General features: G+C 50.2%; 2 protein-coding genes across 3 annotated transcripts in view; one reads left to right on the plus strand and one right to left on the minus strand.

The window, feature by feature from the left end:
- Positions 1-83: 83 nt before the first annotated feature.
- Positions 84-14,331, plus strand: LOC122901209 (BRCA2 and CDKN1A interacting protein). Its single transcript, XM_044240727.1, has 7 exons — positions 84-292; positions 4,337-4,411; positions 5,078-5,158; positions 9,396-9,485; positions 10,571-10,758; positions 12,223-12,397; positions 13,884-14,331. The coding sequence occupies exons 1-7, from the start codon at positions 125-127 to the stop codon at positions 14,052-14,054; spliced, it is 948 nt and encodes a 315-aa protein (XP_044096662.1). The 5' UTR covers positions 84-124; the 3' UTR covers positions 14,055-14,331.
- DHX32 (DEAH-box helicase 32 (putative)) overlaps positions 14,119-16,606 on the minus strand; it is a 56,743-nt gene continuing 54,255 nt past the window's right edge. For both annotated transcript variants that reach the window (XM_044240716.1, XM_044240715.1), the window contains exons 11-12: positions 15,757-15,938; positions 14,119-14,671 (exon numbers count right to left, since the gene is read on the minus strand). In XM_044240716.1, coding sequence (XP_044096651.1) covers positions 14,500-14,671; positions 15,757-15,938 — 354 coding nt within the window. In that variant the 3' untranslated portion in view covers positions 14,119-14,499. The remainder of the gene's footprint in view (positions 14,672-15,756; positions 15,939-16,606) is intronic.

Raw genomic sequence — 16,606 nt, forward strand, 5'->3', positions numbered from 1 at the left:
GGCCCTGGACTGACGCCGACTCAGCGGCGAGGCTGTCCGTCGTCTGTCACCCGCCGCGGCTTGTGTGGGCGTGTCCGGAAGGGCGGGCTCGTGGCAGTTGCGCAGGCGCAGTGAGGCCGGCAACATGGCGTCCAGACCCAAGCGGCGTGCGGTGGGAAGTGGGGTTCCGCAAGCCCCTGGCGTCCCGGTCCACCGCGGCGAGGAAGAAGAGGAAGATGAAGTGGAGGATGAGGACGAAGACGATGAAGACAGTGACGAAGAAGAGGATGAAGACGACGAGAGCATCCACGAGGTGAGAAAACACGCGACCCCAGTTTCGTTTATGTCTGGGAAAAAAGTTTCTGGCGGCCAGAGCCGTGTGGTGAGTGAGCTGCTCGGGGGAGCGACTGCCGGTACCTCAGGGTCTGAGCAGAAACTGGGATGCTAAGAGTGCCCCGCTCGGGTTCCACCTGAGTCTTTCACACATTGCAGCCGCTGGAGTTCTTACTACTGTTTTCAGAAGTCCTACCCCGCGGGTTCGGCCCCTCCCACCTCTCCGGGAACCCCCGCCACTGCCCTTTTCTCGGTGGCTTTTTGTAAAAGCCCCAGATCCGTACAACAAGGCTGCAGTTGAGTCTCAGCCCAGCCTGCAGCCGGGTGCTGCTTGCGTCCTCACTCTCCGCGGCCCTCTTTCCGTTGTTCGAAGGCCTTCTCGGTCCGCTTTGTCGAGAGTCTCCCCCGGTGCTCCTCATCCTGCGGTGTTTTCCCGTCCTTCCTAGAGCCGGCTAAGCTGTATCTTCTGCCTCCGGGCACCTGCCCCTGCCCCACGCACCGACCCTGGTGACGGGTTCTTCGAAAACCGGGTTCCTTTTTTCCAGCATATCTCCTACCATACTGCTTGGCATTACAGATGCTTAATATTTGTTGAATGAATTATCAGGACTGAATGGTCCTTCAGAGCACTGTGTGCCCAGTAGGTACCTTCATGGGTTCAAAGCAGAATTTGCAATTCATGCTCCAGCTCCTAATCTTTGCCATTTCTGTAAATGGTTCCCGTAATCGCTAAGTTGCTCAAACCGCAAACCCGGTAACTAACTTTAATTCCTCCCTTTTTGCATCTTATATCCCACAGTCTGTCAATAAATCTGTTAGCGCTACTTTCGTACCCAGACACTTCATCATTGATTGTCCAACAGACTCAGTACCTGCTTCCACCATTGCTTGGCTGGACTCCTGTAGTCACTTAAGTGGCTTGCTCTCTTCCATTCTTGTTCCTGTACCATCTCTACACCCGCAGCCAGAGAGATCTTTTTATTTCATTTTATTATACGATATCAGGAATGCTAAATACCGTACTTTGAAGTTTATTTATGTTTTAGTAACCTCTAAGGCCAGTGTGGGGCTCAAATGCACAAACAGGAGTCACATGCTTTCCCTACTGAGCTGGCCAGGCGCCTCCAGAGAGATCTTTTTAAAACGTAGGTCTGTTCTCTTTTCCCTGTTCAGAACACTCCATTGACTTTTCATTTAATTTATAAGAAAATCCAAAGACCTCCTGGTTGATGGACAGAAAGGTAGCTAATGTGGCCACAACAGAATAAGCAAGAGAAACTGAGGGGAAGTCAAATCCGATATAAACGTGATTCAGTCTTAGGGCTCAGACTGGCCTGGGTATACGGTAAATCTTCCTTTGAACAGAACTTTCCCTTAGAAATCAGCTCTTGACTTTGGCCCCTTACCTTGAATGTGATCTCACCATTTTTCACTTAGAACTTTAATGGGCTCTTTTGCTAATTTTGGATTACAGAAATCAGAGTTTTCGTTGACATGGATAGTCTGTCCCACTCCAGTGATTAAAAATGAGTGTGAGGGGGCATCTGGGTGGCTCAGTTGGCTGTCTACCTTCAGCTCAGGTCATGGTCCCACGACTCTGGGATCATCCCTGCATCGGGCTCCCTGCTAATCAGAGACAGATCTCTCGGTCTCCCTCTCCTTTTGCTGCTCTGCCTAACTTGTTCTCTCTCTCTCTCGCTCGCTCAAATAAATAAAAAATTAAAAAAAAATAGTGTGAGAATGGTCGTTGACTGTAGTGTAAGAAAACAGGCATGTGTACTGTTGGGAGTATAATTTGCAATGTCTTTGGAGGGCTATTTGACAGTAATTGTCCAAACTAAAAATGTGCACATCTCCTGATACAGTAATTGAATGGAAAGAATTTCTTCTTCAATCTTAATAATAATGTTCCCAGGCTTTGTGCACATTGTATCAACTCATTTAATTAATTAATTAATTAATTTAAAATTTTATTTATTTGACAGAGATCACAAGCAGGCAGAGAGGCAGGCAGAGAGAGAGGAGGAAGCAGGCTCCCTGCTCAGCAGAGAGCCCAATGCGGGGCTCAGTCCCAGGACACTGAGATCATGACCTGAGCCGAAGGCAGCAGCCTAACCCACTGAGCCACCCAGGCGCCCCTCATTTAATTTTTTTAAAAAGATTTTATTATTTGACAGAGAGATGGAGATCACAAGTAGGCAGTGGAGCGGGGAGGAAGCAGGCTCTGTGCTAAGCAGAGATGCGGGACTCAATCCCAGGACCCTGAGACCGTGACCCGGGCCAAGCTGAAGGTAGAGGCTTATTAACCCATTGAGCCACCCAGGCGCCCCAAGTCGTTTAATATTTACATCAACCTTCTGAAGTTAAGAGTTACCACCATTTAAGACAGAGGATACACAGCAGGTTAAGTGAAGACAGTCTGTGTAGTGTAGTCTCTGTAGGGGAAAGAAACAGGAAATAAATTTGATTATATGTCGAAAACCCCTTTAAAGATTAACTTAACTACTAATAGTAACCTCTGAAGAGTAGGAGTTGGGGGGTGGGTAATAAGACTACCAACCTGTAATCTCTGGTCTCTTGTGTTTGCCGGTGAAATGTATTACTTTTTTGACTGAAGAAATTTTTTTTTTTTTTAAGATTTTATTTATTTATTTGACAGACAGAGATCACAAGTAGGCAGAGAGACAGGCAGAGAGAGTGGAGGAAGCAGGCTCCCTGCGGAGCAGAGAGCCCAGTGCCCTGGCGGGGTGGGGGGGGGGCCTGATCCCAGCACCCTGGGATCATGACCTGAGCGGAAGGCAGAGGCTTTAACCCACTGAGCCACCCAGGTGCCCCTTGACTGAAGAAATTCTTAGGGCTTTCAGGGCCGTTCCCTACACTCGGTGGATCCTGATTCCTTTATTTATTTGAATGGGGCTTTTAGGTTCTGAGATGTTCACTCACCCACAGCTCATTACCGTGATGAATGAATCTATGAGAATTATATTTGAAATTCAAAATCTGCCTTAGGGATGCTATGTATATAAGGAAGGAAATGCACGCACACGTGTGTGTGTGTGTGTGTGTGTGTGTGTGTGTGTGTGTAGTCCGATTTAGAAACAGGGTGATTGGTTTTGCGGCAGCAGGCAGAAAGGGGATAGAAAGTAGATATGAGAACTTTAAGAAATAGGTCAGAGTATTGAAACAATGAGAAGAAAAGCACTAGGCCTGTTAGGTTCTTGTGGCCATGTTGTTAGGACTCTTTCTTGTGTGTAACAGTGACCCTTGGAAGGGAGCTTCAGAAGATGGGGAGTTTGAGGTAAGGATGCGAGGGTACCTTGGACCTCCGAGGGCAGGAAGGGGCTGGGACCTTGAGCCTAGAATGCTGTGGAGAACCTGAGACATCTTTACATATTTTTTCTCTGCTTTATTGCTCTTTGTTCCCTTCAAAATACTTGGTTGTTTTTCTGTTTCTTCTCCATAAAGCAGAGAATAGAAAATGCCAACAGCTTCTTTGGTGCAAAAAGGTGGTTTTATTGAAGCAGAAGGACAGGACCTGTGGGCAGAAAGAGCAGCGCTGGGTCCTGAGGAGTGGCACATTGTATACTTTCAAGTTGGGAGGGGGTTAGGGATATATACTGTACTGAGTCTCTGGGGAATTTTGGAAGCAAGGTTTCCAGGACCTTGCGGGGGCTAACTATTGTTGGGAAAAGGCCATTTATTGCCATCTAATAAAACCTGAGTCACGATACCCTTCAGATGTATATTTGTGGGTCATATGCAATTGCCAACGTGTATCTTGGAGAGGGAGGGTAGAGATAAAGTTTCGGAAGGAATTTTTATATGATAAAGTAGATTTACAAGATTCTGGGGTTTGGGCTAAGATTGCCCAAATGATTTTGCTCTTAGCAAAGTATTAATATTAAGGCAGTTGAGTCCCTAGAGGGATGTCACTCTGCCTGTTTCAAGGACTTGTTAGTAGGCTGTAGGTAGTAAGGAAATTTAATAATTTTTGTCTGCCTTTGTTTCCCCACATCATTTACAGGAAGTGAATGTTGAATTTGAAGCTTATTCCATCTCCGATAAGGATTATGACGGAATTAAGAAGTTACTACAGCAGGTATGGTCTTTACCCCTCTGCACAAATCTCTTCGAAGAAAATCCAGGCACACAAGCTAGGTCAGATTCCATCCTTTATTTTACAATTCCCATTCTTATTCCCTCTACCCTGCAGAGAAGGAAGGACAGTTTCTCTTTTCTTCTCAGGCTAACTCCCTGGTTGAGCCTCCAATTCATATGTTAATAAGTGCCCTGTGTCCTAAAATACCTTCCTTTTCATGTGCTAATTATTTGACCTACTCTACTGTTTTTCTCTTCACTCCTATCTAAGATTTGTGGGGCCGAAGAATTCTTCCATAGTCCTATGGCTGAGTGCACCAGCTGGTGCTGCAGAATCGGGCTTGCTGCTTCTACACAGTCCTCACCCCTGTACGGTGGCTTTGGTCTTACCCTTCAGAGCTTCCAGTGTCCAGGCACCACATTCTTTGGCCTTTTGTCCGTCCTTCTCCTCCCCTCCCCCACACGTCCTGTCTTACCCCTGACTCCCTTCAGTTTGATTTCCTTGAGCTTCGATTTTTCTGGGCTTTTCTTTTCCTCCTGGGATCTCTCTTTTGAGGTGTCTTTTTCATTATTGATATTTCATTGTTTGAGTATGGATATTAGAAGTTTTATTAAAAATTATGCTTTGATTTTCATTTAAAATAAGTTTTATTTTCCCTCCTCTTAGCTTTTCCTGAAGGCTCCTGTGAACACGGCAGAACTAACGGATCTCTTAATTCAACAGAACCACATTGGGAGTGTGATAAAGGTAAGCGGGACAGTTATGTTTGTTCTGATTAAATTATTTTTTTGTCCTATTAAGATCCTCCTGATGTTTAGCTGGTAGGCCAGGAGCTCAAACTGGAAAGAGGTGTCACTGTTGGAAGGGAGACTGGGTGGAAAGCCATTCCAGTAATTTCCAAGATTACTGAGTGTAGGAATCCTGGGGCTGGCAATGGATAGCAAGAGAAGGGAGGTATTTGGGAGATGAGGTGTGATGGGGCTTAGTGAGTAACTGGTCTGACTGAGGGGAAAGGAGTCAAGGGTGGCTCCCGCGTGTCTGGCTCCTACAACCAAGATAGCAAACGTGGAGGATGAGGGGGTCAGGAAGCAGCGTGGGTTTGGGTGTGCACTTGTTGAGTTTGATTTGCAGGTGATAAATACCGGGGAGGTGGGGGCAGCGAGCTGCGGCTGGATTTGGGCCGTCTCAGCGGATGGGAGGGTGGGGTCGGAGCAGTGTCCCCCGTTACTTGGGGAAGTAAGTCAGTGGCGGAGTCTGCAAAGGAGCCATGTTAGGGGCTACTGGGGGCCATGCTGGTGGCCACGCTGGGGGCACAGGTGACCTGGAAGGAAGTGGCGTTAAGCACCAGAGGGAGCTTTTGGAGGAGGCACAGCAGGAGGCTGAGTCCTGCCCCTGCTGCTCCTGAGGATGCTGTTGGTTTTCTCTCTGGGCCTCCTGCTCTCGGTTTAGTGTCCTAGGATAGCAACGGTCCCTTCTTTGGGTTTTTTGGACACAGCTCAGTGAGGGCAACTCCTGTCTGCTCCATGTCACGTTAGCTAGAGAGGGTCTGTGGGGGGCCAGAGGATTCACTTTGAAGGTGGCTTACTCATGTGACCAGCAGGTTGGTACTGGTTGTCCATGGGGAGCCCTGCTGGGACTGTGGGCCAGGGGCCTCCGTTCCTCCGCGAGGCGGGCCCCTCTACACAGTGGCTGGGTTCCAGGAGCAAGCAGCCCCAAAGAACCAGGCACAAGTGCACAGCATTGTATTTCCGCTGTCCTCGTAATCCGACATGAAGGTCTGCACAGGCTCGAGGGGAGAGTGATGGCCCCCACTACTCGGAGGGAGGAGGGACAAAGGTCTTTGTCAGAACGTGGAGCTGGAGCTGGAGCGGCCATCTGTGGAAAACAGCATCTGCCACTGTGAGCTTGGTCCATTTCCGCATCCACCTCTGGAAACGAGGGAGGTCCTGGTCCCTGTTCGTGTGGTGGCCGGGGTTCCGAAGCAGCAGGAGTTGCTGAGCGCAGGGCGCTCCGAGCCTTGGGGCATGGTGAGTGCTGGAGGGCCGGCACCCACGCGTGGCCTCCTCCCGGCCTGCCCCGGCCCGCGCTGTCTGCGTCTCGGTGCAAAAGCAGCGGCCCTTCAGCCTGAAGCTCGCGCTCACCGCCGCACCTTGAGCCAGCGCCTTTGTTGTCAGAGCCGCAGCTCTCGAGCAAGTTGGCATTCGCAGCCTCTGCCTCCTCTCCTCAGCACCCCGATCAGGACTCCCCTGAGGTTCTGGAACTGTTGGATAGGGTCATCAGCATCCCTGTTGCTAAACCTCATGGCGTGAAATGTCAGAGTGAAGGGAGTAGCACCGCCAGTAGCTTTCTTTCATTAGAGCTCGGGAGAAGCAGGCCCCTTTTCACCAAACACGTGTCCTCTCCAGCCGATGGGGTCTGTAGGCATGCTGACCACACTGACTCCATCTTGTTCGCGCTCGCGCCGGGACCTCCTGTGGGCTCGCTGCTCTGGGCCCCAGTGAGGCTAACGCATGCCCTGACCAGAATGCGGGGAGGCTTGTTCTGATCTTCCCTAAAGAGGCCCCACCTTAGATAACTACCCTGAGACCTCCCCACGGTGCCCCGGGCTCCAGGAGAGCTGCAGGGCTCCAGGAGAGCTGCAGGGTGAGTCCTGGGCAGCGTGGAGAGCAGCTACATAGCCCCGGGGTCGCGTATCCGCGCGATCCCTCTGTCACTGACAGCCTGAGTGAGAATGGTGTGGCATGGCTGGCTTCAGTTTTCCGTCCTAGGTGCCTCCTCAGTGTGGAGGAGACGTGACTGACCCTCCTCCACTTTTTTTTTTTTTTAAGATTTTATTTATTTATTTGACAGAGATCACAAGCAGGCAGAGAGAGAGAGGAGGAAGCAGGCTCCCTGCTGAGCAGAGAACCCAATATGGGACTCTATCCCAGGACCCTGGGATCATGACCCGAGCTGAAGGCAGAGGCTTTAACCCACTGAGCCACCCAGGTGCCCTCTCTTCCACCTTCTAATCATGTCCTAAGACCATCCAGTAAGAAACTGTCACTTTTATTCTTGGAAGAGCTTTGCTGTCAGTGGGGGGATTCAGTCTTCACTGGGACAGTTACGGCTTTTGGCTTCCACAGAGGTCCTTGACGTGTCCCAGCCACAGAGACTCTGTCCCTAGGAGAGAGACTCCCCAGAACTTCGCCAGAGAAGGCGGATCCTGGGGCTGTGTAGGGGAAGGGCAGGGGGAGGCCCCGAACTGCACCTGTGGGTTGTGTAGAGCGAGATTCCGGGGTGAGGTGGGAGGTGCGGTCGCTCAGGCCTGAAGTCCCCGGAACTGTGTTGAACCAAGAGGCTGGAGGGATGGGAGGGGTGTGGGAGGGGTGTGGGAGGGGGCGGTGAACGGGTCACGCGGGCGGGGCTCCTGCTGGGGGGGGCAGGTGGTCACGGGTGAGGCTGATGGGACTGTGACCCCGACTCCACGGAGAGGCAGCCGCCTGCGGTGTTGCCTTGAGGGTTGGTCACTGGTCAAGGAGGACAGGGGATCGTGCCCTGGGGGATGCTAACTGCTTGTGAGCCCAGTGACCATTTGGGGGGTTTCTTTTCTTTCTTTGTCTTCTTAACTAAGCTCTCTGCCCAATCAACTCATAACCTTGAGATCAAGAGTCGCGTTTCCCTCCGGCTGAGCCAGCCCGGTGCTCCAGTTTGGGAGATTGCTTAGGATTCAGCACCCGGGGTCCCTTTTCCTCCCCTGGCGCTCTGTCGGTGCTGCGCGTATTTTGCTCCAGTAGGTGGGAGACCTGTGAGGTGCAGGACGTCTGTCTCCCGTTTGCTCTTGAGGCACAGGGGCTGGTGGACATGTTCTCTTCTTTCTGTCTCCTTCTGAGCAGATACGCCCTGGCGCTCTCATGCGTCACGTTTGTGTCCTGCCGTGTTACTGTCCTGCTCTGTCCGTGCCTCCTCTTGATTCTGGCGCTTGCAGCGGCTCTCGCTTTGGCCCACAGTTCCATTCCGCGGCCACCGCGCCCTTCCTTGTTCCGCAGGAAGAAACTGGTGGTCTTGAACGGCCTGGCTCAGCAGAGATGTTGAGCCTGGCAGCTCCTTGGCCCAATCCCCCATCAGTGGCTGTGCCGCCTTACATCCAGGAGCCACTTCCCCAGGTCTCTCCGGTGAGGCCAGGCCCCTTCAGCCACCGGCCTCACATCCTGGCCCCGTAGACGCAGGTGCCGTTGCTCCGTTTCCGCCCAGAGCCGCCTAGAGCGCCCCTGCTCCTTCCGCTGTCCTGCTGGGAGCCGGTGGTGCTGCAGCGAGAGCTCGTGTCAGTCCCTTCTCGCGGGAGAGTGTCAGGGACACACACGGGACACTTGTGGGTCCCTGCCGTCCCGGGGGCTGGGGACACAGAGTGCACAGCCCGAACCAGCCTGGGCAGGCCACGTGGAGGAAGATGTGGAAGGAGCGGGAAGGTCCAGAGGAGGGGCTGTCATTGGAGTCAGCAAGTTCACGTTGGAGTCTAGCATTTCATTCTTAGTTCTCTGTTCCTATTTCATTCCCTTTCTTGCCCTCTTTTCCTCTTCCGTTCACGTGGTAGGAGGAAGTGGTGCTCAAGCGTTGCTCGCTCTCCCCGCTGCTCAGAACTGGTCTGCGCTCTGGGGGCGTGTGGGTGGCAGGCCCCCCGGAGGACCGAGCGGGGCTGGCCTGGGCCAGGTCACTTAGAAGGCAGGAGTGGTTGATCTCAAGAGGTTCTATCTCATCTGCATTGGTAATATATTGAGAATCCAGCATAAAGAAAATTTGGAGCAGGAAGCAGTCACCTGCATGTAGAAAGGGGGAGCAGACCCAAGAGAGGTGAGCCGGTCGGGTCAAGGCCCACGGTCCTCAGTGTGCGCTGCTTCCCTGCGGCGACGGCAGCCACGGGAAGTGTCTGAAAACTGCAGTGAGTTGGTGTTCTGCTTCCTCCCAGCCGGACACACGGTTTTAATTCTTTTTCTTTCTAAAATAGCAAACGGATGTTTCAGAAGACAGCGATGACGATGTGGATGAAGATGAGATTTTTGGATTCATAAGTCTTTTAAATTTAACTGAAAGAAAGGTTGGTTTCACTGGTGGCATCTGAGTACCTGTGCCTTAGACCCCAGTCACTTCTGTTCAGTGCATGGTGATGGTGCTGTTTATCAGACCGTGGAGTTAACAACAATAAGGATGTGTGCTTTTGTGAAATCTTACTGTAATCTTATTTTTAGGATTTTATTTAAGAGAGGGAGAGGGAGAAGCTGACTCCCTGCTGAGCAGGAAGCCTGACGGGGGCTCGATGCCAGGACCCCGAGATCATGACCCGAGCCAAAGGCAGACACTTCACTGCCTGAGTCACTCAGGTGCCCCACTGTAATCTTTTTTTAACATGAGAGTGTTTTTGTGCTGAATGATCTTTGTTGTGAAAGTCCTGGCTCCCTGGGGTGTAGAGAACCATCCAGACCTGGGGTCCTGGTGTTGGTATCAGCCCCAGAGCTGGTGGCTCTGCCGGCCTGTGGCTCTTCCCTTTCATTGTGAGGCTCCGTTGCTTCCTGCAGCAAGTTCTGACCTTCACTCATGTTTCCATTCATCTCTACTGACTCGCTGAATTTTTTTTTAATGAAGATTTTATTTATTTATTTGACAGAAAGAGGCACAGGGAGAGAGGGAACAGAAGCAGGGGGAGTAGAAGAGGGAGAAGCAGGCTTCCTGCGGAGCAGGGAGCCCGATATGGGACTTGATCCCAGGACTCTGGGATCATGACCTGACCTGAAGGTAGACGCTTAAGGACTGAACCACCCAGGCGTCCCTCGATGAGTTTTAATAAAAAGGGAAAACCAGCTGTTTACTTTCATCAGAAGAAGTTCATATCAAACTTCACCTGCAGGTTTTTTGTGAACTTTCCAGTTATTCCCATCTGTCTTTACAAGATGGACTGGAATGGCTCTTCTTGTGTGTGGTGTCTGGCTGTCACCACTGCTCGTGGGACCGTAAATAACCAGGGGTGGAGACTGAGAGATGCTTGAGCGGTCAGCAGGGAGGACAGGCGGGCTTTAAAGGAGGTGGCAGGGGACTGCCCTCACGGGTCCATAGAAGATGATAGCGCTCTGGTTTCTGCTCCTGGTGTGGCCTGTACCGAACAGCGACCTTGTCTTGGCTTCCTAGGGCACCCAGTGTGCTGAGCAGATTAAAGAGCTGATCCTGAGCTCCTGTGAGAAGAGCTGTGGGAAGGGCTTGGTGGAACAGCTGGACGCACATCTGAACGACACCTCCAAGCCCGTGGGCTTGCTCCTCAGCGAGAGGTTCATCAACGTCCCTCCTCAGATCGCGCTGCCCATGCATCAGCAGCTCCAGTAAGAGCCTGCGCTGTGTGCCTCTGCGTGGTGGCTGTGCTGGGGGTCGGGGGGACTCCGTGCAGGGCTTTCAAGCCAGTGACGGCAGGAAGCGCACCACCCGCTGTCTTGGTGGCCTTGCGGCTCCAGTGAGCAGAGGCCGCCTCCTCCCGGGGGCATGTCCCTTCTTGACAGTGGGCTCCTTCGTGACTTGTGACAGTATGAACAGTCTTACCAGGTGTGTGGGGTATAAACACAGATGAGTTTATATAGGCTTTTTACCCCCTACTGGTCTAAAGTTGTCATCCCCTTGCCAGATTTCTGTGACGTGGACACAGTGCCGAACAGTTAGTCCAGTAACAAACTGGTACAGCTCTTCAATTCCACTGGGATGTTTTATAACGAAGGAGGCAGCAGTCCTGATACTGTGTCTCTTGTGTTTTGGGGTTTGCTGTTTTTACTTCTTCATGGGTTTTTTTGTTTTTTTAAAATGACCCTGAGATCATGACCTGAGCCGAAACCAAGAGTCAGAAGCTCAACAGACTGAGCCGCCCAGGTGCCCCTGTTGTACTTACTTAATGCAGGGGTTTTAGGTTTACAACATTTTAATTGTTAAGAAGAGCTAAGGACTGGGGTTGCTCTGCTCTGGGGTAGAGCAGGATGGAAATCCAGAGGGACGCCCTTGCTCCGGGGTCGTGGTGCTGCGTGCCCGCCAGCCGGTGGTGGGCATGTAAGGACAGGTGAACCTTCAGGGCTCCCATTGAACGGGTTCGTTGCTTTCTAGTTTTACTCTCAATCCTGCCCTCCCCCGATGCCCAGCTGCCGTTCTTCGGTTTGCTTTTTTTCCCTTTTCCTGATCCACTGGCGCTCATGTTTATTTGGTTTCATAGGAGGGTGATGTGCTTTCTCCAGGTCCTCTGTTAAAGAAAGCTGAAGTCTTCACATCTTTGATTAGCCAGATGCACAGGGACATGTACAGTTTTCCGAAGGCTACGTTGCCACTCCACGGACTCCTCTAGAATCTAGGGGAATCTGTCCTGTCATGCAGTATGCCAAGACTCGTCATAGTTCCGGGCTCTGGTGGTTGGAGACTGGTCATCACGTGCTCTAATGACATTGGTTGATGCTCTGTTAAACATTTGTTTTTAAAAATCCTGATTCTTACCTATTTTTAATATCTGTAGAGGCAGAGCAGTGATGTTGATAAATGTGAGACTCCTATTACTTGCTGTGTGTCCACAGCTCAGCATCGCCTGAGGGATACATCCCACTGCGTCCTGTAAAACACGGCCACAGTCCATCACAGTGCAGGGGACCACATAGGTAAACTCATGGCTTTAGCAGTGTCCAGATCTGATCTCTGTCCATCAAGCCCGAGACAACAGACCTCCCCCTGCAGAGGCCTCACTGGTTTGCCCTGTGCTCTGGTTTGTGGATGGGTTTCACCGGGCTCAGCAGGCCGACCGTCTCTGTTCTACTTTGTAGGAAAGAACTAGCAGAGGCACACAAAACTAACAAGCCATGTGGGAAGTGTTACTTCTACCTTCTGATAAGCAAGACGTTTGTGGAAGCTGGAAAAAACAATTCCAGAAAGAAAGGGAATAACCAAGAGAAAGAGGAATTAATGTTTGCCAATGCAGAGGAAGAATTTTTTTATGAGGTAAGAATGTCCTGTTTTCATCCATTTGTTTGAATGTAAACAAGGATTTACTTGACAGCAGGCAGGATCGACTGTTCCCCGGTTATGGCAGAGTGCTCTGGGGACGGGGGCCATGTCTCCATGTTGCCGGCAGCTGGCGGCTGATGCATTCCCCACACCTAGTGCATTCCCCAGCAGGTTCGTCCCCAGCCCCCCAGCCCCCCAGCCCCCCAGCCCCCAGGGCAGAGCGTGGGAGGAGAAAAGCCATGAACGTTGAATGGTGATCAGGCACTCAACATGCTCACTAGAAGATCTGTAATTCTAGAACCACTCTATGAGGGAGACGTTGGTCCTGGTTTACTGTTGGGGGACCTTGAGTCTGAGGGAGATTAGAGCCATTATCTGAGGTCATGCAGGCGGTTAATGTGAAAGCTGGGGCAGGCCCTGCTCCCCAGTGGTGGCTTATATGGTTCTCTGTGCCGTGGGTCCTGGATGTCCTCCCACTTGTGGGATTCCTGGCACTTTATTGCAGAAAGGTGGCTTGTGCCATGATGGACAACCAGATACCAGAGAATACGCTTTCTCACCCTGACCTGCTAAGTAAATCTGAGGGGTAACTGACTTTCCTGGATTAGAGAACATCAGTTAACTACTTTTTTTTTCTTTTTTTTTTTTAAATTTAAGGTTTTATTTATTTGAGAGGGAGGGAGAGTAATTACAAGCAGCAGGAGCTACGATGGGCGAGGGAGAAACAGACCCCTCTCTAAGCAGGGAGCTGCACATGGGCTATATCCCAGGACCGTGAGATCATGACCTGAGCCTAGGCAGATGCTTAACCGACTGAGGCCCCCAGGCACCCGCATCTATCACTACTTTTTAAAAAGCCTTTGACTAAATACTGAAGTACCACAGGTTCAGCTCTGCCCTTGTTTCTTAGGAAGTAAATAATGAAAGTTAAGTTTTTATGCCTGAGCACCCTAAGAGTGTTTCAGGGCAGGCTGGATGGGTTTTTTAAGATGGCCTGGTTATGCAGACCTCCCTGTTTTCACATGGCTTGATTCCAAGGGAGCAGCCCAGACAATGGGGAAACACCCGTGTTTGAAGACCATTCTTTTCATGAACTGTCAAATGTTGCAAGTCTTTATTTGACTTTTCTGTTGAAAGATTTCGAGAATTAAATGAGAATGAATATGCATGAATATGAGGTACTTCAGACTTATAAATGCTTAGAAATGGTAGTAGGATATGTCACTTAGCTGCTGTTCACCTCTTAGGACTGGGACAGTGCTCTCCATGCTTCTGTAGGTTAGAAATCTGGTAAGCATTTTGTAACTTCTACCTGCGTATCCTATTTGAGCTTATTTCATTCCATGTTTTGCTTCTGTTCACTATTATTTCGTTGTTGTTCACTGTCATTCTTAAACACGTCAAATAGTATTCCTGGCTGCCGTGTAAATAAGTTTTGCCTTGAGGTTGTCTGAATTTTTAACTTAAATCTTTGGTTCAGAAAGCAATCCTGAAGTTTAACTACTCAGTGCAGGAAGAGTGTGACACTCGTCTGGGAGGCAGGTGGTCCTTTGATGACGTCTCGATGAAGCCCTTGCGAACCGTGATGTTGATTCCAGGTGACAGGATGAACGAAATCATGGATAAACTGAAGGAGCATCTCTCTCTCTGACCCGTTTCCCATGGACAGTAATGGGGTGGTTTTGTGTTTGTAAAATTACAGAAAACAGCTCAGATTTACTGAAAAAAACCCAGACTTTATTCAGAGTAAGGTCCTCTACAAAAAAGTAGGGGTCTGTCACTTGTGTCTGTGACACATTTACAAAATAGCTTTTAAAAAAAATTTGGTCAAATTATGATTGGTGGGTTAAAAGCTTTTCCAGTAAGAAGGAAAACGTGGAGTCGTAATTTAAAGAACTCAATAAAAACTTCTATTTTTTATTTTTAAATAATATACAAAGTGTTATTTTTTTTCAAGACTTTCGTGTGGGGTGTGCTGTCCTTGTTCAAGTTGAATGTCTGCACCTCACTCTGGTGAAACGAGGTTCAGGCCAGCGGGGGGAGGGCAGGGGTGGGACTTATTGCACATCTTGCTTTCTGTGGAAGGTTCTGAAGAGTCACTGGACGGTGCATCTCGGCTCAGTAGTCTCAGGGCACTTTTCACACATTTTCTGGTCCTTTTTCATTGTTGAAAGAGGGGAAAGGTGATCCATTACTTGGTGGAGAATATCCTTACTTTCACTAGGAGGCAGGTTGCTGAAATAGTACGGTGGTGCCAGCTGCATAAATCTGTTGAAAACATAAAGTGAGATTTTTTTTTCTTTTTTGGAGAGAGCTACAAACATTACATGTGGGAACTTCCACCCTGAAAGAATCTCATTGTAGACCTGGTGTTTAATTTGAACTCTTCTGTCTCTGTCTGCCTTTGCGGAATAAATACTTCCTGTGGTTTTTTCCTGTGGTTTTCATGGAACTAATCCAGCTGCATTTCTAGAATATGTTGGCTTCTCTCGTGTTATGCCACACAGTGGGTGATGCCCAGCACAACACGGGAAAGGCCAATCAGGTGTTCCCGAGAGCTTTGGGTGGGTAAGAGGGGGTGTCTTTGCCTCTGTGTCTTATTAACAAAAACCACTCCCCGTCCGCCTTCTGTTTACTTTTGGTTCCTGCCCTGAACATCACTGTCCAGGCAGGAGTGCACGTCAGGGCACCCACACCTGCAGTGGCACCAAGAGTCTGGTCTTCGTTCTCCTACTGCCCCTGTGGTTCACTCACGTAGCCACGGAGTCATCCTTCAAAGTGTATGGAGAGGATGCTACTCCTGCTTAAGACTCTCGAGTCATCTTGGACTGTGCTTAGGATAAATTCCAGGCCCTCACGTGGCCCACAAGCCCTGCACCTCTGGTACCCACCCGTCTCCGACCTCCCCTTCCTGCTCTCTTCCCCACTAGCCCTGGTCTCCGTGGCACATCTCTTCTGAGAGGGGGCTGAGCTCATTCCTCAAGGTCTGCACCTGCAGACACTATTTCTCTGCAGCTTTTCATATCTTTTAAGAGGCATTATGCTCTGTTCTATAGTTCACTTTTTTTTTTTTTAATAATCTCTACACTCAACACGGGGCTCAAACTCATGACCCTGACCGGGATCAGGCATCGCCTGCCCCACCGACAGTGCACCAGGAGCCCCTCTTCGGGCTGTGATCCCAGAGAGGGGCATTTATGCACTCATTCGGAGAGACCTGCTGTAAGTGGGGACGCTCGGCAGAAATTGGAACTGGGGCCAGCGTAAGCTCACAGAAAAATGTCCCAAGAGCCAAATGGGTCATTGGCTCAAGTATGAGTTGAAAAGAACTTCATTTTTTCTGTTCAACTCACAGTTCAGGAGAGATTTCTGAGGTAATCCTGATGTAGTTGTTCTCGGCTATGCTGAACTTGTGGAAGAGCACCCACTCCGGCAGCTTCTTGGTGACGGAGTAGCTGGACAGCGGGTGCAGCTGAGCGACCTGCTTGTGCGTCAGCATCAAGTAGTTACCCGACCCGTCCACGTCCCGCGCGATCTGCCAGGCAGCGTTGGGGAAAAAAGATTTGTGTTAAGATGGAAGTAATGGACAAAAATGTTTTCTTTAAAAGAACTCCACAAAGTGTTTTGTTCAAAATTGTGAAAATTACATATCTGCCATGGATGTTTCCTATTTTCAGACCTAAAAAGCCCCAAACAGGTTTTGCCCAGAACTTTGAGACAGTGACGACACTCCTCACGTCAGCAGTTTCAGGCAGTGGGTGAAGAGCGCGGCTGCGAAGGCGAACGTTTGGGCCGTGAACGCTGGCGTGGTACCTGCCACGTTCTGGGCCGCATGTTTTAGCTCAGTCAGTACAGGAACACTGTGATGGAGGAACCTTACTTTTTCTGTACGTGATGAGGAAACTCATGTTAAAATGTCATTTCTTTCTCTGTTAAGACCACTTCAGAGTTTGAGAGGGAATACCACAGCTTCTCTGACCGCGACGTGAAGAACATGGCCGCCTCGGGGGTGTGCTTCAGCTGAGGGGGCTGCGTTAGGAGGCAGCCTTCATTCGGGGGATGAAACAAATGAGACACTGCCTTTAGTTCTTGGCTGAGAGTTAGTGTCACAGGTTAAATGTGAGCTAATTCACAGAGCAGCGAGACGAGGGACTGATGAAGCTCGGCCACAGTGCATGCTTTCCTAGCGTCGCCGCTGCAGTG

This window comes from Neovison vison, chromosome 2 (genome assembly GCF_020171115.1).
Source record: "Neovison vison isolate M4711 chromosome 2, ASM_NN_V1, whole genome shotgun sequence".
NCBI lineage: Eukaryota > Metazoa > Chordata > Mammalia > Carnivora > Mustelidae > Neogale > Neogale vison.

Coding starts and splice junctions, on each gene's coding strand:
- LOC122901209 (XM_044240727.1), top strand. CDS start 125: ATGGCGTCCAGACCCAAGCGGCGTGCGGTGGGAAGTGGGGTTCCGCAA. Junction 5,159..9,395: donor ACATTGGGAGTGTGATAAAG/GTAAGCGGGACA, acceptor TTTCTAAAATAG/CAAACGGATGTTTCAGAAGA. Junction 12,398..13,883: donor AGGAAGAATTTTTTTATGAG/GTAAGAATGTCC, acceptor TCTTTGGTTCAG/AAAGCAATCCTGAAGTTTAA.